The 23,362-nt window shown below is 46.9% G+C and overlaps 1 protein-coding gene across 1 annotated transcript in view; it reads right to left on the reverse strand.

The window, feature by feature from the left end:
• Positions 1-488: 488 nt before the first annotated feature.
• LTBP2 (latent transforming growth factor beta binding protein 2) overlaps positions 489-23,362 on the reverse strand; it is a 1,878,832-nt gene continuing 1,855,958 nt past the window's right edge. The window contains exon 33 of the mRNA XM_085626762.1: positions 489-2,105. Coding sequence (XP_085482888.1) covers positions 1,936-2,105 — 170 coding nt within the window. The 3' untranslated portion in view covers positions 489-1,935. The remainder of the gene's footprint in view (positions 2,106-23,362) is intronic.

Here is a 23,362-nt window from a genome sequence, read left to right on the forward strand (position 1 = left end):
TTCTCCACTAAATCCTAACACCTTTCTCACACATTTTGAATTGGGCTCCAGTGCGTATCATCCGGACGCGGGCCTTATAGTTCTGTGGGTAATGGCAATTTTACTATAGCAGCAAGGTAAGGCAGAACATGAAAATTAGCAACCAGGTTATACAGCACCTTCTTTTACTAGAAAGCTACAAAAAAGAGTCAAGGAGTGGGAACTATTGTGTGGGCTCTGGACCATCTACTGATCTTGAATGGATGGTTGTGAAAGGTTCATGAGCATTTTGAAAGAAGCATCCTGTTGACAGCTACCGAAAAAGGGCAGTGTAGTATCTTCTTGGTCCCTACATGAACATCCCACATATAACATAGCTGTCCCGTCTACACAGTCTTAAAAATTTCAAATAAAAAAGATATCCCTGTGTTTCCACAGGCGTTACAGATGGACATTGTTCAAAGCAGAACTACAATGATAAAAAGGAACACTGCATGACCCACAGGGCATAAAATATAATTTCTTTATTTAACTGAATTAACCAAATGATCCAAGCAACCTTACATCTAAAGACAAGTTACATGTATTTTATAAAGCTATTGTAGAGATCAGAGACCGGACATCAGAATGAAAGGCCGCTTCAGGTGGGCTGTTAGCCAGGAGCCTGTCAGTGGTGGTGGAGAGCGTGGCTCAGGCATGGTCGCTGAACAGTGATGCTCTGGGTCTTTGTAACTGGCTCAGGGGGATGAATCTGAATGACTGGACAGAATGATAATCAAGCCTGGCGTACAATGTTTGCTAGTGAAGAGTTGGGCTCAGTGCTATGCAAGGGTCTCTTTGTGTGTCTGTTACTACAGAGCAGGGCTCATTACTATCAGAACCTGGCTCAGGAGGTTTGTTACAGCAGAGCTGGGCTCATGGTTACCAGGGTGGGTTTGGTGCAGATCTGGCCTCACTGTTACTTGAGCATGGCTCACATTTCTTATGGAATGGCTAGCCTTAGTGTTATCGGAGTATTCGTTCCTGCCGACCTGGGCTCAGGATTACCAGAGTGTGGTTCAAGTTGGTGTTAGTGAGATCGTTTTGTGATAATGGAGCATGATTTATTAGTGAAGCATTGAGCTGTGACTAACTCTAAGGTCTCTGGGCTCAGTGCTGCAGAGCTGGGCTCAGTGATGCAGGCTCAGAGTTGTTATTGATGGAAAACTCAGATTAGTTGTCTACAGGTCCGTCTCAGGGTGTTTGTTCATGCAGTCTGGGCTCACTGTTAAAAAAGCATGACCTCTGGTGTCAGTGGAGGTGTGGGCTTAGTCATGATGAGCGAGGTTCAGACGTGATGGTGTCACAGACCAGGACAAAGAGACTGACTTGTTTTTTTGCTAAAACGAACTCAAGACAGCAAGCAGCGACATTGACAGCAGAGGGGCCTAGGGTAGTTGGGAGATCTGAATCTGAATGATACGCTTTAAAGTGGAGTTACTCTATAGACCTGTTGACAGGAAATATTGCCAGAGAGGTTTTTGGCACACCACATTTGGAGGTGATGTAGAAGGCACAAGTGAACGACACCTCACAGGAAGGGGTGCGGGGCTTGGAGTGGCGAGATAAGACCTCTGTTCACCTTGTTACATAGGAAGGGTCTATGTCCACTACACGACAATGTCTAGCCCCCGTACAGGCTATGGTGTGACCTGTAGAGTTCATATGTAGGAAGGCTGAGTGTGGGGACCTCTAATGCCCTCTAGACGCTTCTTAGCTGAAGAGGTGGGCCACAAAATCTGACACAGAGGTGGCAGTGTTATTGCTGCAACAAACCTCTAAAAATGATCGGACATTCAGCTGGTGGGATTTAAAGTGTCAGAACTCCATGTAGGACAAGAAAGTCTTTCCCACTAGGCACGGAGCCCCGCGCGCCTCCAGTGCCTTTGACACCTTCTAAGTTCCTTTGTCGGTGCCCTAGTTCTCTGTGGCAAGGCGCTGTGGTTTATGTGGCACACATTGGTGAGGCTGCTGGGAGGGTATGTATCCAGGCAAACAGACGCAGTGATAGGATCCTTCTGTGTTCTTGCACTGACCATTTTGGCACAGAGATGTTCCATTGTTGATGCGTTCACACTCATTGATATCTGAAACAAGACAGAAGAAAGTTGAGTTGGAAAGACAGTAAAGTCACCAACCTATTGCATCGAGTTTTCAGCTTGATGTTCATTAAGTTTGGATAATCTAATGGTTGGATCTGGACTAACACTAAGAAATCTGTGTGATGTGGACTCTAACCCCACAATACCCGGCAGTTCAACACTGTCCTCAAGGTACCTTGTCAAGCCATGGGTGTGAGACTTCCTTCTCACATTGGGGGGAAGCTGGGTCGACAGCATGTGAATTTATAGCAGACATCACACGACGAAACCTGAGTTAAAGGTAAGTATCTCTTTGTTTTACAGAATGCATCTATAAATGATTCACATCCTTTGCACAGAGTATGTTACAGAAGTGTCTGAGACATCAAGCAGTCCACTACACGTTTCTTAATGTTGCTGATCCTACCTGGGTGTTTTCTCTATCATATGACTTAATCCAGTAATTCTTTGGAACTATATATATTTTTATTGAACGTCATGTAACAGCGTTACACTTCTCCTGTCGTGATATATCCCTATGAATAATGCTGTTGTAGGATCTTCTCTTGGCATACTCTTAGCTAATTAATTCCTAATTGATAACACAGGCAGAGATGACGTTTCTTACACTGGTAGCTCTCCATTGTAGTTATGATTACTGTCATTCCTGTAAGTCAAGCAGTGTTTCAAAACACATTTAAAATAATATTTGAAATCAAAAATGCTTTAAAATTTAGAAACAAAACCACTTTTAAAGTCAAAAGCATCAAGTAGAGACTTCCAGGGGATGTGCGGAGGCCTGCAGCACACACCATGCTCTGCACCAGCCCACACCCTCAATTCTCTTTGAAGATTCCGGACAGTTCTCTCACGTAGGGGAAGTTGAGTGTTTTGGTCATGTTCGAAGAGGTTACCCATGATAAAGAATGATAATGACATGGAAACAATGATCCCTTCTCTGTCGCGAGATACTAATCAAAATCATTATTGTTGAGATAGAATAACAATCATTACAAGCAAAAGAGACAAATTGTAAAAGAAGAAAACTGTTTGATCTACTGAAAGGGTTCCTTGTGGGCAGCCTTGCCTTACTGAGACTCTGTGCTGATTTTGAATGTGTGCCTTACCTCCTCAATCCGCCTTCGTCCCAGTACTTCTAACTGAGGTGTGTCAACCTCTTCGTGGCCACAATGCGACCGAGCACTCCTTTTTTGTTTCTCCCATAGGCCCCTCCTCTCAGAAGGATCATAAAGGAGGCAGAAACGCCCAGATGTGCTTTTTTACATTAATTAAGCAAGTGTGTGGTTTTGTGTTTTGGTCTTCAAACCTCTCAAGTTTGTTTGGTTTGCATATGGGTTTCTGTGATAGCAGAATATTTCTAGGTCATAATATATTGAGATTCCTATACCTCCTGTTGTACACTTGTTCCATCTTGTGACCTTTGAAAAGGAGCTCAGACTTATGCGTCCATCCCATCAAAGCGGGAAACTGGAACTAAACAGTTTTATCGCACTTTAGGACAAGGTTCTTTTGCGTGACAATCTCAGACATTGGGATAATGCAGGAACATTTCCGGAAATGCATTTTTCTAAAGCGAGACGCGTAGCTCTTGGCAGGGCTGCAAAAGTAATGATGCAGTTGCATCCTAGATGAAACATGATTTTTTTTAAATGTGAAACTTTGGCTTTCCATGCTAATTCTCCTGCTGGGCACAGTTCTGCAGCTGGCTTAGGTCTGCCAGACAGCAGTGGGGCCAGTCTCCAGCAGCAGAGTATCCACTCCTCCGTCACTCCATATTGTGAGCAGAAGAGCAAAGCGCGGTTAGTTTTAAAGGGCACACACATTAGGCCACAGATAAATCTGGGGGGCCACCTGCAAAGCATCTATCTATATATCTGTATATATCTATATATACAAACACATACATATAGATACACCCACATTACACATGATATAACCAACTGGCTTTCACCCAAGAATGGGTTTTATAAGTGCAGCTCATGTAGAGCTTGCTGTTTTGGGGTCAATAAAGTAGAGTATATGTCCGCATTTAGCCCCAAACCCATTGCTCCTAAGGGTGTGTACAACTGCCACACAGATCATGCTTTATTTATTTTTTAACTGAGTTTTATATAGCGCGAACTTGACATGATATCGGGTATCAGAGCGCTTTACATAGCACCAGTTGCATTACATGAGGACACATTCATGTTTTTGTTAGGCACAGGGAGATTAAGTGATTTGCCCAGAATCACAGGATGTTCAGCGTCACTGTCGAGACTCGAACCCGGTTCCCCAGGTTGGAGGTCGACCGCCCTAGCCGTTAGGCCAACTCCTCTTCCCGGAATGCACCTGTGGACTTCGCTATGTGGGTAGTACTAAACTACAGGTGCATCAGAGAATACTTCAGCATGTAAGGGTAATAGTCAATTCAGATCACACCTATCCAGTGGCCAGACATTTTAAACAGGAACATAACAACGACCCTACCTGTTTGAAATATTTTGTTATAGGAGCTTTGCCACTATTGAGAAGAGGGGGTGACAGAGAAAGAATTCTCCGCAGATTTGAATCCAGATTTATATTGGAACTAGATTCCAAGGTACCGAAAGGCCTCTATAACTGTGAGGAGTTACACAGCTTTTTATAAAAGTTAGTGTATACCAGTTGAGGCAATCAGTGTAGATTTCTCTTTCAACTACAGACGAATCAACATTTTTTTAATTCCTAGGGTTTCTACTTGAAGAAAGCTTACCAGCAGGTGACAATGACATATGATGTCAGGCCATATCTATAGGAACTTCTTTGTAAAGTAATTTTGGACAAGGTCAGCTGTCCCATTTAAAATGAATATTCAAAAAGGATATTTAATATGAATATTAGAAATGAATAGTTGTATTCATACATTTTGCACAGCACAGAACACTTTACACACTTAAGTATTTTTGCACTATTTGATTTTATTAGACTTGTGTACTTGGTCCAAACCATATATTATACCAATGACATTTATTCTTGCATTTTTTTAGATCGATATGAACATTAGCATCTCTATTTATGTCATGATCACGGCCTGTAATCCCATATGCTGAATCTATCAACAATCAATTAACATAGAAGTAGTGACAATATCAAACAGCACACGTGTGTTTAAATATATACCAATATACGATTTTCCAGAGTATTCCGACCTATTTTCAAGATATATATGAGAGGGATGCATTTATGCAGGTTGAATAACGTTTCTTGGATGTTTAAACTGAGTGGAATTATAGTAATCAACACTGTCAAAAGGTCGTCTATTTTAAAATGATAAGTGATGGTTACACATTGGTTTGTAAAACAGTGACTTTGGTTTTTAAAACAGTGACTTTATTAATATTATGTTGCCAGATTATTTTTTATTATTCATATTATACAATGATTTATATATTAGAAAACATCATTTCACGCAAATAACAACCAGAAAATCATTTTGTATGGATCTGTTTTCCTGGGCCAGTTCACTATGTCGATCAAATGATATGCTAAGTATTTTTACTATGTTTACTCCGGTTGTGCCTTCTTAAGGAGAATTCTTCGTAGTCACTGCAGCATGATATGTTGGAGTCTGTGCCTGTTGTTTACCAGGAACGGCAAAAGGGATTTCTCGCAATATATATATATATATCGAACAACACTGCTTTGCAATGCTAGGTAATTGTACAGATTAATCTGAGTAATGATGTGTGACGTCTGTTTGTTTTTTCTGTGTCGTCTCCTGGTACATTCAGTGGTGGTGGGGCGCCCAAGAGGGGTGGGAGAGCAGAGCTGGGCCATGAGCCTCATCTGGCTCCCCTCTAGAGATTTCACTGCGAGGATGGCCACCCAAGAGTACCAAAGGCTAACGCAGTAAGTAGAGTAACGACACCCTTCCTGAGAGCATACCCACTGGCTGGTAATGCTGAAGAGGCTGCCTACAGTTGGCCATCACAGTAGCTTCATGTAAGCAGATGCAGGCAGTGGTGCTGTGTGCCGCTGCGATAACTCTGCCATGTGTCTCTGCATAATCTGGCTGCTACCAGCATTGAATGCAGCTGCCTGAGGATTTGGGAGCACATTTACAAAAAAATGTCGGAGGGCGAAGCTGCACCAAAATCAGCAGCGCCACGCTTCGACATTTTTAAAACAGGGATGTCTGGTATTCACAAGAATATGTTGCACCCCTGTGTTTCCCCTAGCGCTGATCCAAAAAAAAGTTGCCTAGCGCCAGCGCAGTCACCGTGTAGCCATGTTGCAAGGGTACCTGCGCTGCAGGGGCAATTGTTTATGTGCAGGAAGGGCCCGACCCACGCTACACGCAGACACAACACTCAGGATGGCAACAACATACAGTGTTGGGAAGTCATGGCAAGATTGGCTAAAATCCTAAGCATTGTCTCAGGTGAAACTACACTTGTCCCTTCTTTCTGACGACATGGGGCTACAGGACTTATTTTATTAGGTCTTCGATAACCACGTCAAAAGAAACTTTTGGTATGCTATATTCAACGAAGTGTGGAAGGTTTCACAGCAGAAAGCTGCAGACAGACATTATGAAAATTGACAGGGCAAATTTAGAAAGGGCTCTGGCAGTAGATAATAATATGAACACTTTCTTTACAACATGGGAAGTCACAGCTTAGGGTTATCATGGTACTGAGTTGGACTCTGCAAACGCTTTGTGCTGGCCGCATTCCATGGAAACACCTTAATGCCACTAGTTTGTTTTTACCATTCAACCTCACCAAACAGACCATCATGGCTACAAAGGATGCAACATACACTATGTTACACATAGAGAAGTTAGAGAAATTACCACTCACTGTTGCAGAGATACCTCCTGCGGATTAGTACTTTGGGATATTACTTAGTTTGCAGGAAAGTTTCGCTTTATGGTGCATGTAATGTGTCAAAGGTGAACCTGTTCTGTTATCTGAAGGGTTCTCTGGCTGCTGTGATCCGTCCGGTTTTCAGATTACTCTCTAATGGGAGTTATTTGATGTTGAAGATCAGGGCTGCTGTGGGATGAAACAGGAGTTGCCTATCTGGTAATGGTTTCTTCGGTCGTGACCTGATGTACACAAGTACTGTTTCCACCTGCCCACACTGTTAGGGATGAGAAGCTTTGGATGTTGATAAAGCTTTCAATTGTGCACTTTTAGGCTTTAAGCAGACTGAAAGCCTTATTGGTACAGAAGGATGTGCCCTTAACATCTGCAAGGGAGACGTTTGATCTTCAAGTAGTAAGGTCTTCTTATGAGATACAGTTGCTACTCCGCACTAATTTCCCGCACCATTTTGGGGAGCTTGTGCACCACATTTTTAACATGTCTAGTACTGCGGGGTAGCACACTTTTTTAAAACTGCTGGCTCTGGGTTGGATAGCGCCTTCCAGACAGTCTTTGGAGTTATTCCATCATTTATACACTCCGCACTAGGAAGCATTTTTGGAGGTTTACCACTTGTCCTGTTCCTAGTTGTCAGGACTGTGCTTTTATTCTTTTTATTCCACAATGGATGTCTCATCACAAGGCCAAATGGGGATAGCACTACCACACTTGCTCCTGTTTTGTGAACGAAAAATACAGTGCCTTTGGCGCACCCTTACTTCAGGAACTGAATGGCCATTGGTTCTTGTCCTTTTGGCCTCTCCGTCTACACTGCGTGCAGCCAGTTTTCCGCCATCTGCTGTGCACTTTTGAGTGTGCCCTGGGCCAATGCCTAGGACGCAACTGGTTTAATCTCCGAACATATAACTGCTGGTGGGTACCCTAAAGACCCACTTGTACCGTTGTCCCTCGCACTTGCCGTTTCTTCCAAATGCATACTATGAGCCATCCTGGAATGCTCTGGCTCCTGGTGATCTGGATCTGGGCTCTTTCTCTGTGTACTCTGTACTGGCTGTTCCTTTCTTGGCAGACGCTGAGGGGGATGGACTGGAACATATTAGCTCTATGAATCTGATGCGTTGGGTGCCTCTGGGAACATCATCTGCGGTTGCTGGCAACAGCAATGTTTTGTCTACTGAACAGAACACATAAACAATTTGACAGTTTCGAGTGGTTGGAAACTTTTAATTTGGCCATGTTTTTATCCTTCTAAATTGTTTAAAAAAATGATAACATTTTCTATATGATTTTAAATTGATTTTGATATGATTTGGCTTTCTGAATTTCTTTTATACTCAAAGAGCGCAATGCCTTTTTATTGTTTTGTATTTCTATACCTATAAACACTTTAGCATTGATTTTAGGAAGCTTTTTAGTCAACTCATGTCCAAGGAGTTAGTTGTCATGTGGTTACATTAGGCCTGAGTAGCAACACCACCATTTTACCTGCTCATGTTTTTAAGTTGCCTTCTTTCTTAAACATGAAAAAATTTGGCACGCGTTTCATTGCATGCCTGTGCAGGAAAATATTCTCTGAAACTGCATTGCTTACATTTCCACTTCGTAGGCATATTATCACAATACCTTGAAGAACAAGTTACTTACCTTTGGTAACACATCTAGTAGAGACAGTATCAAGCCGCAGATTCTTTACCTTTGAATTTCCCAGGCATCAGACTGGATCTGGAAGAGTTTTGCGTGAGCAGTACCCCTGTGTGCCGGTAGGTGGCGTCGATGGGCTCCGCATGTCATTGTCGGTGTCATCTGCGCCAGACGTGACATCCACAATCACTTATATAGGAGCCACCTCGGTGCACTGACGTCAGTTACTTTTCACCACTTTCCACCCCTGAAGTGCGGAGCAATGAACTGCACTGACACTGGTGTCTAAACTAGAGCTTCAGACAAATTCTAAATTAGAAAGTCCTGCAGGACCGAAGAGGCGAAATGCCCGTCCCTGCGGTCCTGACTGTCCAGGCAGTAATATTTGGTGAACAAGTGCAGGGATGCCTACGTTGCTGCCTGGCAGATGTTCAGGACTGGGACTCCACGTGCTAAAGCAGTGGTCACAGCTTTGGCTCTGGTGGAATGAGCCCTTAAGCCCTCAGGGGGCTGCTTTTTGGCCAGTGTGTAGCAGATTTTAATACAGAGATTAACCCAGCATGAAATAGTTTGTTTCTGCACCGCCCGACCCTTCTTCACTCCAACATACCCCATGAAGAGTTAGTCGTCCACCCGGAACTCTTGTGTGCACTCAAGGTAAAACGACAACGCTCTTTTGGGGTCCAGACGGTGGAGTCGTTTCTCTTCTCTTGAGGGATGTGGAGCAGCGTAGAAAGTGGACAAGTGATGGAATGGCCGGCATGGAATGGCGTTACTATTATTGGCAAGAAAGAGGCCCTAGTGCGAAGCATTAGTTTGTCTGGAAAAACAGACAGGAATGGAGGCTTGAATGATAATGCCTGCAGCTCTCTGACCCTCCGGGCAAATGTTATTGCTATGAGAAAGACTGTTTTGAGGGTGAGCAGCCGGAGGGGACAATTATAAAGAGGTGTGAAAGGAGCACACATTAAGAAAGTGATAACTAAATTAAGGTCCCACTGAGGCATAACGAAAGGAGAAGGGGGGGAACATATTTTCAAGAAACCTATTTACAATAGGGGACTTAAATAACAAGCACTGGCATACCCAATAGGTCTCACCTTTGGGACCCTATAAGATGTTTAGCCATGCAACAGTTAATGTTGTTGCAGTAAGGATGTTGTGCTGCATAACTAAATACTTATAAGGTCCCAAAGTCGAGACCTATTGGCTATGCCAATGCTTGTTTTATTTTAGAAACTCTTTAAGGGGATCTCTAACTCATTTTATTTGCAAGGCGAGTTACCGCATACACAGTGAAAGGATGATCAGCAACTTCAAACAGCCGGTCTGTCTTTCACTAAATATGCTGCACTCAGGGCTGGCACTAATTGGCCTCTGCATATGGGACAGCGCATTCAGTGTAGTATCAACGCTCCGTGCACCCAGTTAAAGGTACACCAGGGAGCAGACCAGGGTAATGTCCCCTCTCTGTGATACAGGCTGTGGGGTTTCAAGAACTGGTACCTCACTCAGCATAGCCCAAGAGAAGCTTTGCGTAATTAAATGTTACCTCAGAGGCATCTCCCAGATTTCCTGCGATCTATTGTTGCATCCTGATTTCTGCACTCCTGCTTCCATATGAACTCTCCTTCATTCTACTGACGACATCAGAGGAGTTGAACGCAGGCTTTCCGATTTCAGAATCTCCTGCACAACAGCCGTGGTAGAGATACCGTGTCACACACAGTAACATACAACATTAGTTTAGGAAAACCCTCCTATATGCAAGCTTGATTGGACAATCTAGTGCTTCCAAAAGAATGTACAAGTAAAATAACATAGAGGCACACAGATGTGCCGGTTTCTCTTCTGTGAGTACTAAAATAGATACTCTTTAGATGGGTTACACATGGGGAGGATAGAAGCAGCAGCTAAGATTTAGCAGCTATAGAGACAGTGGATAGAGCAATTAAACCCTAGAGGCCCTATGGAGGGACATCTTGCTGTGAAGACCTATCAGGATAGAAGAGCTGAACTAAAACGGTCTAGTTGCTGTGCTTTGAGAAAGCTAGGATAGTGTAGATGTTAGGACTGGGAGAAATGTGACACTGATTAGAGGGATGGGAGAAATGTAACCGTCTATTGACAATGAGTGAGGGAATTATGTCTTGTTATCGCCAGGCATAGGAGAGCTGAGAGGTTTTAGTTGTTAGCCGCGGGGTCATGGTAGAGATCAAAATTGTGACGATCTAGCTGCGAGGAATAAGAGCTTTAACGGCCGAGCTTCCAGGAGTGGTTGCAGTGCCGCTCCAATTGGGTTGGAAACCCAGCAATGCTGGTCTGGCTGCCCCCTCCCTAGGCGTCTGAGAGCTGTGACGCTCCAAGGGGGCGGGAGACCAGCGGTGGTCCAGCTCCCTGGGGCGTGGGAGAGCTGTGACGCGTTCACTGCCAGAGTATGGGCAAGCCAGCAACGTTCCAGCTTGTGTGGGGAGGGAGAGTTATGCTGGAAAACTAACAAAAAGAACAGGATGAACATCTGGCAGGACTGGAGGGGAAGCAGGAGTGCGCGGATTAGGGAAACTCAAGCCTGTGTTTAGCTGGTTAGCATGTAGGAAAGTGACACAAAACGGGTGGGGAAGACATGTTTTGAACTCCGGAGAGGAAAATGTATGGAACATAAAATAGTCGCTGACTCGTGGAAGGCACGCAGAACATTGCTCAGTCACACAACCAACAAACTTGTCATTTATTATTGCAAAAATCCTTCTACCCTGTACCGTGCGAATAACTTTATTGTAAAATACATGGAACTTAAATCAATGCGCGTCGGAAAGCAAAAGAAAAGGGGGGCTGTGGAATTGTCGAGGGATAGCTTAAAAAGGTAAACATCTTAAGCCAATGAAAGTGACACGGCCGCGGGAAGAAAAAGAAAGTGAGCGGCAGCGAAAGTGATCGCGCGCTTTAAGGGTGCCGCGAGCTATGCGATGTGCGCGCACCATGACGAGAGAGAAAAGCCAGATGGCGCCTCTGCTCGTCATTGTGCGCGTAACCGCACGCTCTATGCCACCCAAAAAGCTGTGGTCGGCTTTTTAAAGCCCACTCACTAAATGTCTCACCAGAGCAGCGCATGCGCTGGCTCAGGCGAGACCTAAATAGGGTTGGTCAGGCAGTCGCAAAAAGGCAGACCGAGCAGAAAGGTAACCCTTTAGAGTGCCCAAAGCAGAGCCCTGCAGAGCAAGGGTAAGAATAAAAAAAAGGCCACCAGAAAGGGAAGCAGAAAGAGGGTCAACAGACTTTTTTATACAATATAATACACTTCTTCCACCGGCAGGCATATACCAGTTTGGTGGAGGTACGCCTGGCTGCCAGAATAACATTGCAGATTTTGGGAGAAAGGTCAAAAGATGTCAACTGTCGCCGCTCAATCTCCATGCAAGAAGGCATAGAGTTGACAGGTTTGGGTGGAGAACTCTCTCCAGCTGCCTCCTGAAGGGGCAGCCAGATCGGAGGATCGATGTTCATTCTGAGTATCTTGGGATACCAGACTATCAATGCGTAGTCTGGAGCCACAATGATGGCTTGGACCTGGTCGTTCCTGATCTTTTTGAGAACTCTGGGCAGAAATGATATGGGCAGAAAGGCATAGAGGAGGCCTGAGCGCCACTCGAGAAAAAATGCGTCTACCAGTGAGAGCCACCTTGGAATCTCTGAAGGGCATAACTGCTGACATTGCATGTTCTCGGCAGAGGCTGTGTGCAGAGCGTGCAGAGAGTCAACGGGAAAGTCGCAGTTGCAGTTTTGCAGAAGAAGGACTCTTCCCAGTGGACCCTGAAGAAACCCTGTGGAAGACAGAAGGTTGGAGAGTCACCCCACCTGTGGATATCCCAGAAACCAGGATACCTACACCAGGGAAGCCGGATGCATAGGTGTGAAGTGACGGTGGAAACCGCCGTAGGCCACAATGGAGGACTTCAGGAAAGATGCAGCTGGAGAAGACTGTGCAAGAGTCTGGAAGAATCCAAGGGTGGATTCTTGAAGTGAAGAACCTGCAAGCAGAGGGGACATAGTCTATGCCACTCAGAAGTGACCAGGAGGCACGGAAGAGCAATGCCCTCCGATGTCGGATGGTTCAGAAGAGTTGATGGTGACCTTGTCGCTGCAGGCGACCAGGTGATGCTGAGGAAGACTAGGAGCCGTGCATGAGCTGTCCCACGTCGGAAGTCAAGAACCAGGGTGTCGGTATCTGGCGGGAGCACCAACAAGTCTTGGCAGCTGCAAGAGGCGTGGAAAGCGAAGAAGGAGCAACATTGGGACTAGTAAGGCCCAATGGACTCAACGCAAGCAGAAGAGTCAGAGCAGGTCCCAAGCAAGCAGGGGAACTGCTGGAGCAGGAGAAGATCCCTTGAGAGGACCCACAGGCCGAATGGCACGGGAGTTGTAAGAGGACCTCGAGCAGTTCACCAAAGATGAAGGCCTACAGTGCAGAGGATGCAGTGAGGATACTGTACTTGGCAGGAAGAGATGCTGGAGGCTTGAGCTTCTTGTAGCCTGAAAATGTCTGGAGTACAGTTCCAACAAGCCTTGGCAACAGCAAGTCAATGCAGTGCACAGGGGTTTGGTCCCAGAGGTTCTGACGAGGGATGCTGGCCTCAAAATTGCAGAGAGGGCAGGTCAGGCCTCAGGGGAGCTGCAGAACCACCACCTGTGTTGCTGAGCCTTTTGAAGTCCGTGGGATGTCAGTAGCAGCAGACCGGTCAGCTTTGTTGCAGTGCCTGCAGATACAGGGGAGGGACTCCTTCACTCCAAGGGAGATTACTTCAGATGACGTGGAGCTGACATAGCCTTGCGCTGTTGGAGCGCGAGGTGCTGCTTTTGATTCCTCTTGCACTTTGATGTTTTAATAATTTTAAAAACCTTACTGACGCTTGCACTAAACTCTGTATTTTACTGTGTTGTGTTAAGACCTGCCACTTCGCGTGAACGCGGTGCTCGCCTGTAAAAGTGGACCCGCCTTCAAAAGTCAGCGCTCTAACTGTTTACCATCAGGCCCCATAAAGAACGCGATGCTGCGACCGCGCAGCTGGTGACGTGCAGCTGACATAGCCTTGCGCTGTTGGAGTGCGAGGTGCTGCTTTTGATTCCTCTTGCACTTTGATGTTTTAATAATTTAAAAAACCTTACAGACGCTTGCACTAAACTCTGTATTTTACTGTGTTGTGTTAAGACCTGCGACTTCGCGTGACCGCGGTGCCTGCCTGTAAGAGCGGACCCACCTTCAAAGGTCAGCGCTCTAGTTGTTTACCATCAGGCCCCATAATGAACGCGATGCTGCGACCGCGCAGCTGGTGACGTGCAGCTGACATAGCCTTGCGCTGTTGGCGCGTGAGGTGCTGCTTTTGATTCCTCTTGCACTTTGATGTTTTAATAATTTTAAAAACCTTACTGACGCTTGCATTATAGTCTGTATTTTACTGTGTTGTGTTAAGACCTGCCACTTCGCGTGACCGCGGTGCCCGCCTGTAGAAGCGGACCCGCCTTCAAAGGTCAGCGCTCTAGTTGTTTACCATCAGGCCCCATAAAGAACACGATACAGCGACTGTGGAGCAGGAGCGCCGCTGGCACGCCGAAGGCTCGCCAAAGGCAAGCCCGTCTGCGCCCGGAGCGCAACCAGCACCACAACCCCTTCCCGTTTTCTGCAAACATATACGCGGAGTGAACTCCTCGATCTGAAGATTGGTGAGTGCGTTAAACCCACACTATTGTTGTACCGAGAGAATTACAGCCCTAGAAGATGCAACTCTTGTGGCCTGATGGCCCTGTATGAACCTGTAACGAATAGATGCGACACTGCAACTGGGGGTAGTGCTGTGCATCACCTAACCATGAATAATAATGTTAACACCCATCATATCAGGGGCTCACAAGTACCAATAATAGTTCAAGGAACGTCCCTTGAGAGTTCTCCATGGCAGGATAGGAGACCCATGAGCCTCAGCTCAGATGTAACTAGCTGTATTCTATTAAACACAAGATCGATGAGTAAACACAAATACGACCTAGAATGTCGGATTCAAGTTGCGAATCTTGATCTCGTGTTCCTCACTGAAACTTGGGCAAACGGTGCTTCGGAGCCAGACGGGAACGCAGCAGTTCCGACAGACTACCTCGTAGCACATGTAGACAGGGTTGGGATAAAAGGTGTAGTGATAGCCACAATTTACCTATCCCATAGACGGTTAGGATTTTGCGCCTGCACCATCATTACAGGCTGAGGCAATGACATTTAGTGTCAAAATAAACAACTTTGAACTCTTCCAGGGGCTACTTATTTACCGGCCACCAGGGACGAGATCCTCCTTCTCTAGTTCGCTCCAGACATTTCTGGAATCTTGTCTGGATACTCCCACCTTCACGGTAGTGGGGGATTTCCAACTTCCATCAGGAAGCAAACAATGACTCTGTAAGCTTTGGGTTGAGACAGATCGTATCTGAGCCAACACACTTAGCTGGCCAGACGTTGGATGGCATTTTGACCAATAACCAACACCTTGAGATAGTCAGTGTGCGACCATTACCATGGTCTGATCACTCTGCAGTATATTTCAGCATAAAGACCCCTCAAACGAGTAGGTGCTGTCGAAAAAGACCTGGTATGGTCAAATCACGTCTTGGAAATCTATTAAAAAAATGATCTGATAACAGCTCTGGCGAGGAATCCCCCTGATGTGGCATCTGACTACACCGCAGCCAGAAACTTTGAAATCTGGCTCAGCTCATCAGTAAATATGCTTGCTCCTGAAATCACTAAGCACTCCCGGAGTAAACAAGCTACCTCACCTTGGTATTCGGCAGAGCTCAGACAAGTTAAAGTCAAATGCAGACGCAAGGAGCGTATTCGGAGATCGGATTATAGTGTGGATCATAAAAAGGACTATAATATTACCTTAGAGGAATACAGGGCAGCTATAAAACTGGCTGGGGGTGAGTGCTTGCAATGTTCAACACTCCGTCCATCATTTCCTTTGGTTTTTGCTTTGTTCGCCATAAGTTGGCAGGGTATGCTCAGACGTGAGTCCCTTGCTCACTTTGCCACTGGATTCAAGCAAGCCTGGCTGAAGACGGCTGAAATGCCAGAAACCGGTCCTAGGAAGCTTGTTTCCGGTCCAGGGAAGACATGGCTTGGCAGTTCGGGCTGGACTGTTCCCATGAGGCACAGGGTCAGACTGATTTGCATATGGCCATGTCTGAACTGGGGTGGCAGAGTGGGCTAAAGAACGGTGATGGATTAAACCCAGATCAGTTGACTGGGGGTGAGTGCTTGCAATGTTCAACACTCCGTCCATCATTTCCTTTGGTTTTTGCTTTGTTCGCCATAAGTTGGCAGGGTATGCTCAGACGTGAGTCCGTTGCTCACTTTGCCACTGGATTCAAGCAAGCCTGGCTGAAGACAGCTGAAATGCCATAAACCGGTCCTAGGAAGCTTGTTTCCGGTCCAGGGAAGACATGGCTTGGCAGTTTGGGCTGGACTGTTCCCATGAGGCACAGGGTCAGACTGATTTGCATATGGCCATGTCTGAACTGGGGTGGCAGAGTGGGCTAAAGAACGGTGATGAATTAAACCCAGATCAGTTGACTGGGGGTGAGTGCTTGCAATGTTCAACACACCGTCCATCATTTCCTTTGGTTTTTGCTTTGTTTGCCATAAGTTGGCAGGGTATGCTCAGACGTGAGTCCCTTGCTCACTTTGCCACTGGATTCAAGCAAGCCTGGCTGAAGGCAGCTGAAATGCCAGAAACCGGTCCTGGGAAGCTTGTTTCCGGTCCAGGGAAGACATGGCTTGGCAGTTCGGGCTGGACTGTTCCCATGAGGCACAGGGTCAGACTGATTTGCATATGGCCATGTCTGAACTGGGGTGGCAGAGTGAGCTAAAGAACAGTGATGGATTAAACCCAGATCAGTTGACTGGGGGTGAGTGCTTGCAATGTTCAACACTCCGTCCATCATTTCCTTTGGTTTTTGCTTTGTTCGCCAAAAGTTGGCAGGGTATGCTCAGACGTGAGTCCGTTGCTCACTTTGCCACTGGATTCAAGCAAGCCTGGCTGAAGACGGCTGAAATGCCAGAAACCGGTCCTAGGAAGCTTGTTTCCGGTCCAGGGAAGACATGGCTTGGCAGTTCGGGCTGGACTGTTCCCATGAGGCACAGGGTCAGACTGATTTGCATATGGCCATGTCTGAACTGGGGTGGCAGAGTGGGCTAAAGAACGGTGATGAATTAAACCCAGATCTGTTGACTGGGTGTGAGTGTTTGATTGGTTCTGATGCTCCGTCCATCACCACCCCCTTTTGTACCGCTTTGTTCGCCATAAGTTGGCAGGGTATGCTCAGACGTGAGTCCCTTGCTCACTTTGCCACCGAATTCAAGCAAGCCTGGCTGAAGACGGCTGAAATGCCAGAAACCGGTCCTAGGAAGCTTGTTTCCGGTCCAGGGAAGACATGGCTTGGCAGTTCGGGCTGGACTGTTCCCATGAGGCACAGGGTCAGACTGATTTGCATATGGCCATGTCTGAACTGGGGTGGCAGAGTGGGCTAAAGAACGGTGATGGATTAAACCCAGATCAGTTGACTGGGGGTGAGTGCTTGCAATGTTCAACACTCCGTCCATCATTTACTTTGGTTTTTGCTTTGTTCGCCAAAAGTTGGCAGGGTATGCTCAGACGTGAGTCCCTTGCTCACTTTGCCACTGGATTAAAGCAAACCTGGCTGAAGACGGCTGAAATGCCAGAAACCGGTCCTAGGAAGCTTGTTTCTGGTCCAGGGAAGACATGGCTTGGCAGTTCGGGCTGGACTGTTCCCATGAGGCACAGGGTCAGACTGATATGCATATGGCCATGTCTGAACTGGGGTGGCAGAGTGGGCTAAAGAACGGTGATGGATTAAACCCAGATCAGTTGATTGGGGGTGAGTGCTTGCAATGTTCAACACTCCGTTCATCATTTCCTTTGGTTTTTGCTTTGTTCGCCATAAGTTGGCAGGGTATGCTCAGACGTGAGTCCCTTGCTCACTTTGCCACTGGATTCAAGCAAGCCTGGCTGAAGACGGCTGAAATGCCAGAAACCGGTCTTAGGAAGCTTGTTTCCGGTCCAGGGAAGACATGGCTTGGCAGTTCGGGCTGGACTGTTCCCATGAGGCACAGGGTCAGACTGATTTGCATATGGCCATGTCTGATCTGGGGTGGCAGAGTGGGCTAAAGAACGGTGATGGATTAAACCCAGATCAGTTGACTGGGGGTGAGTGCTTGCAATGTTCAACACTCCGTCCATCATTTCCTTTGGTTTTTGCTTTGTTCGCCATAAGTTGGCAGGGTATGCTCAGACGTGAGTCCCTTGCTCACTTTGCCACTGGATTCAAGCAAGCCTGGCTGAAGACGGCTGAAATGCCAGAAACCGGTCCTAGGAAGCTTGTTTCCTGTCCAGGGAAGACATGGCTTGGCAGTTCGGGCTGGACTGTTCCCATGAGGCACAGGGTCAGACTGATATGCATATGGCCATGTCTGAACTGGGGTGGCAGAGTGGGCTAAAGAACGGTGATGGATTAAACCCAGATCAGTTGACTGGGGGTGAGTGCTTGCAATGTTCAACACTCCGTCCATCGTTTCCTTTGGTTTTTGCTTTGTTCGCCATAAGTTGGCAGGGTATGCTCAGACGTGAGTCCCTTGCTCACTTTGCCACTGGATTCAAGCAAGCCTGGCTGAAGACGGCTGAAATGCCAGAAACCGGTCTTAGGAAGCTTGTTTCCGGTCCAGGGAAGACATGGCTTGGCAGTTCGGGCTGGACTGTTCCCATGAGGCACAGGGTCAGACTGATTTGCATATGGCCATGTCTGATCTGGGGTGGCAGAGTGGGCTAAAGAACGGTGATGGATTAAACCCAGATCAGTTGACTGGGGGTGAGTGCTTGCAATGTTCAACACTCCGTCCATCATTTCCTTTGGTTTTTGCTTTGTTCGCCACAAGTTGGCAGGGTATGCTCAGACGTGAGTCCCTTGCTCACTTTGCCACTGGATTCAAGCAAGCCTGGCTGAAGACGGCTGAAATGCCAGAAACCGGTCCTAGGAAGCTTGTTTCCGGTCCAGGGAAGACATGGCTTGGCAGTTCGGGCTGGACTGTTCCCATGAGGCACAGGGTCAGACTGATTTGCATATGGCCATGTATGAACTGGGGTGGCAGAGTGGGCTAAAGAACGGTGATGGATTAAACCCAGATCAGTTGACTGGGGGTGAGTGCTTGCAATGTTCAACACTCCGTCCATCATTTCCTTTGGTTTTTGCTTTGTTCGCCATAAGTTGGCAGGGTATGCTCAGACGTGAGTCCCTTGCTCACTTTGCCACTGGATTCAAGCAAGCCTGGCTGAAGACGGCTGAAATGCCAGAAACCGGTCCTAGGAAGCTTGTTTCCGGTCCAGGGAAGACATGGCTTGGCAGTTCGGGCTGGACTGTTCCCATGAGGCACAGGGTCAGACTGATTTGCATATGGCCATGTCTGAACTGAGGTGGCAGAGTGGGCTAAAGAACGGTGATGGATTAAACCCAGATCAGTTGACTGGGGGTGAGTGCTTGCAATGTTCAACACTCCGTCCATCATTTCCTTTGGTTTTTGCAGCTATAAAACTTGCCAAAACAGTATATTTAACCGCTAAAATTCAGGCGGCCAAGAACTCCTCTAGGGAGTTGTTCAAAACTGTGACAGCTCTATCAAAGGGTCCGCAAATTAGTTTATTCTCGCTGAATCAAAATTTTGTGGACAAAATGGCCTCCTTTTTTCACAAAAAACAAAGTCCAAACAGTCTATAATGAACTACTGAACTCAGCAGTGGGGAATAGTGAAGATCTATCGGAGGATCTTCCATCTCTGCGTAGTCTGTCACGTTTTTCTGCACTAGCGGTAGACAAGTTGCAAACTTGCTGTTACAAACCGAGTCAGGTTCTCCCCTGGACCCCTGTCCTCCGCATATACTGCATCTGGTTCCCGAGGAAGTCAGTGCTTTCTTGACTCCTCTATTAAATGAGATCACTAGCTCTGGGGAATTTCCACATTCCTGGAAAAGGGCCTGTTTCAGACCCATCCTAAAAAAAGCTTCTCTAGATCCCACGGAGGCGAAACATTATCACCCAATATCCTGCCTTCCTTTACCGTAAAAAATTCTGGAGAAAGCCATGAATTTGGAATTGACAGACTATTTGGATTGTAATAACATTCTTGACTCCACCCAACATGGCTTTAGATCTCGGCATTCCACCGAATCAGCCTTGATTATGGCCACCAAAGAGATCCGTAAAGTGATGGATGGAGGGGGAACAAGCTGCTCTCATCCTGCTTGACCTGACCGCAGCATTCGACCCCGTAAATAATGTGGTGCTGCTGCGGCGGTTGAGGGCAGCAGGTATTAGAGATACGGCGCTAACTCTACTTACATCCTTCCTGGCATCCCGGGAACAACTGATTCACTGGGATGGCCTTCAATCAGGAAATTTATACCTATTGTGTGGAGTCCCACAGGGGTCGGCATTGTCCCCGACACTGTTTAACCTATATGTCACACCATTAGCAAGACTAATTAAAGATCATGGTCTTACGCTAGTGTCGTATGCGGACGACACCCAATTAGTGGTGTTGGTTACGCAAAGTGTGGATTCAACAGCTGTCAGGTTTCGTAACTGCCTCATGGGTGTGATGGCATGGATGAACTCGAATTTATTTAAGCTTAATACCGAAAAACCTGAGGTCATCGAGTTCTGTCAAAAAACCTCTGTATGGAACCAATTATGGTGGCCCCCCGAGGCTGGTAACTGTCCGGTCCCTGTGTCCAAGGCTAGGAACCTTGGTTTTGTGTTCGATAAGGATCTGAAGCTCGCTCCACAAATAAATCAAGTCTCCTCTGCATGTTTCTTTCCGCTAAAAGTTCTGCATAAAATTCTGCCATTTATCCCTTTACCACTTAGGAAAACAGTAGTCGGTGCTCTGTTTCTTTCCAGAGTCGACTACTGCACGGCTTTATATTTAAGAGCTGATAAAGGGCAGATCACCAAACTTCAGTCACTTCTTCAAAATGCGGCTGCACGGGTATTGCTTGATTTACCCAAACATCACAACACGTCTGCTAGTATTAAGCAGCTCCACTGGCTTCATGTTCATCGGAGAGTGGATTTTAAGGCACTCTGTTTAGTGCGCAAGGCTCTGTATGGAGGAGGAGCCGCCGACATTCAAACCCTTTTCCCCCGGTATCAGCCGCAACGCTGTCTCAGGTCCACTAATGCAGGACTGGTTTTCGTCCCTAAGATAAAAAGAGCCAGATGGGGAGGAAAGGGTTTTTCGTATTAAGCAGCCACACTGTGGAACTCCCTCCCCCTGATGACAAGATTATAACCAAATAGGGCCCTTTTCAGGAAATCGATAAAGACATGGCTCTTCCTTAAGCCCTAAGATCCAGCAGTGCTCGCTCGGCTTCCACTCACCTCAGCGCCAAGATGCCTCGGCAATAGTGGGCTTTATAAGCTATCATTCAGTCAGGTGTTCTTGATGCCCACAGGTCTGTTGAAGATCCTGGAAGACGCACAGACACAAACTATGAAGAGGACTTGTAGAACAGCTAGGCGAGGAGCAACAGGAGTCTTCCTTTATGCAGTCTTGGTCCAGGCAAAGTCCAGCGAAGTCCAAGTGGCCAGACGGTCGAAGAGTGACGTGGTTTCAGGCTTGAGTCTTGTTCCATGATGAATCTGAGGACTCACCCACAGGTAAGCCCTTAAATACCCTTAGAAGGGGGTTAGGACGACTCTGGAGTCTCTCCCAGATGAGGGGGTGGACTGATGGGAGTATACCCCCCAGTTCATAGTCCTGTTTCGTGCCAGAGCGGGAGCTACCAAGGAGGTCAACAAATGTGCCCTTCAAAGCAGTCAAGCTAGCAAGCGCCCCCATCGCAACCCAAAGCACTAAGTCCTGTCTGGGAGGTGGTCACACCTCCCTGTGACAGAAAACCTATTGTTCTACCTTCCCCTTCTTGAGCTCAGCTCAGTAGCAGGCGGGCAGAATGGAGTCTGGGGTCAGCAGAAGCACTAGTTTGCTGGCAGACCCTGAAAGGCTGTTACCTGGAGTACAGGGGGCTTCCCAGAGGAGCCCCCCAGTGCATGGAATCATACCTACAACACCGGTAAAGGTGTTGGGGTATGATTCCAACATGTTTGATACCAAACATGCCCAGGTTCGGCACAGTCACTACAGAGTTAGCTATCGCGTAATGACGGATGGCCACTATATGTATCAAAATGGCTGGCTGCACTTACAAAGCGTGGACAATCGACTCCAGGGTTTGTAGGGGTGTCCTGCTCATGCAGGGGCACCCTCACACTTATAACTTGGTACCCTGCCTTCAGGTCTGAAAGGCCTGCCTAGGGGAGACCTATAGGCTTTAAGTGTAGTGACCTTAGATATAAAATAAAATGTACATCTGTTGTAATTGGTGCTAGCACCAACTTGCACAGGCAGGTCTGTAGTCACAGTCTGAGTGGTCTTCCATAGGTTGCACAATACATGCTGCAGCCTATGGGAGACCTGTGGTGTACCTATGCCATGGGTACATTAGTACCATATACTAGAGAATTATAAGTAGCCAATTGTGGATGTACAGAAGTACTTACCATAGTCAATCTAGGGAGAAAGCACAATGAATGAGGTCCTGATTAGCAGGATCCCAATCAGACTAGTCACAAAAACATACTGACACCCGCAAAAAGTGGAGTAACAATGAAAGCAGATCAAACTTTCCTACATTCCCCAACCGAAACACCTGAATCAGTGTATACTTGCAGTTCTGGTTGATAACCTCTCAGCCCATAACACCAAACAACTCTGCCTGTTATAGACTACCAGAGCTGCGAGTATACACGGATTCAGGTGTTTCGGTTGGGGAATATTCTGACCCCAGTCCACATATATGATTATTGAGCAGCAAAACACTGAAGGCTTGCTCCAGGCCAATAAAAGAGTGTCAGTGAGGGCCTAATTAAAGGGAACAAGGGCTTAGTATTGGTCTGCCCCGGTTGGAGAACTTCTATTAGCGTGTTAGTTTTAGCATTCAAGGTGGAGAGCTGGAGGTCAAGAACCCTGGCCGCCCTCCGAATGACCACTGCGAAGAAGGCCCTTTCGTCAGTGGCAGGGCGTGAAGGGAAGACTAGGCCAGTATCAGTAGAGGTGTTGAGGCCACTGGCATATGGATGTCCTCATACCAGTTGTCTTAATGGTAGGGTTGCCCAAAGTCATCTCCCACATCATACTCATTGTCAGAGTATGTCCTGAATAGGGAATGCAGTTTATGAGGTCAAGCCTGCGGAATAGGGATGCTTAGAGGCTCAGGTGGAGTGGACAAGGGCTACGGCTCGATGGGTACAGAGGGCGGCCTTGGTGGAGGTCAGTATGGTGCTGATTTGGAGTGGGGAGCACAATGGATAGTGTCTCGTTCTCTGGGATCAATGGAGTCCACATCGGTGTTGATGTTCCAGGGACTGGCATGGAACGAGTAGTGGAAGATGGAGTCAGCAAAGGCACTGGTAGGGGCCGGGTGGTGGGTTTAGAGGGTTCAACCGGTGCTGAGGGCGAACCCGCAGAAGGTATCCAAGATGGCGGGCCTCTTGGCTCCGTGGGGATCTGTCTCTGTGTAACAGATGACCCCAGAAACTCTGTGGTTCTTGGACAACTTGAAAGATTAGCTCTGATGTGGA

The sequence above is a fragment of the Triturus cristatus genome, chromosome 9 (assembly GCF_964204655.1).
Source record: "Triturus cristatus chromosome 9, aTriCri1.1, whole genome shotgun sequence".
Lineage (NCBI taxonomy): Eukaryota > Metazoa > Chordata > Amphibia > Caudata > Salamandridae > Triturus > Triturus cristatus.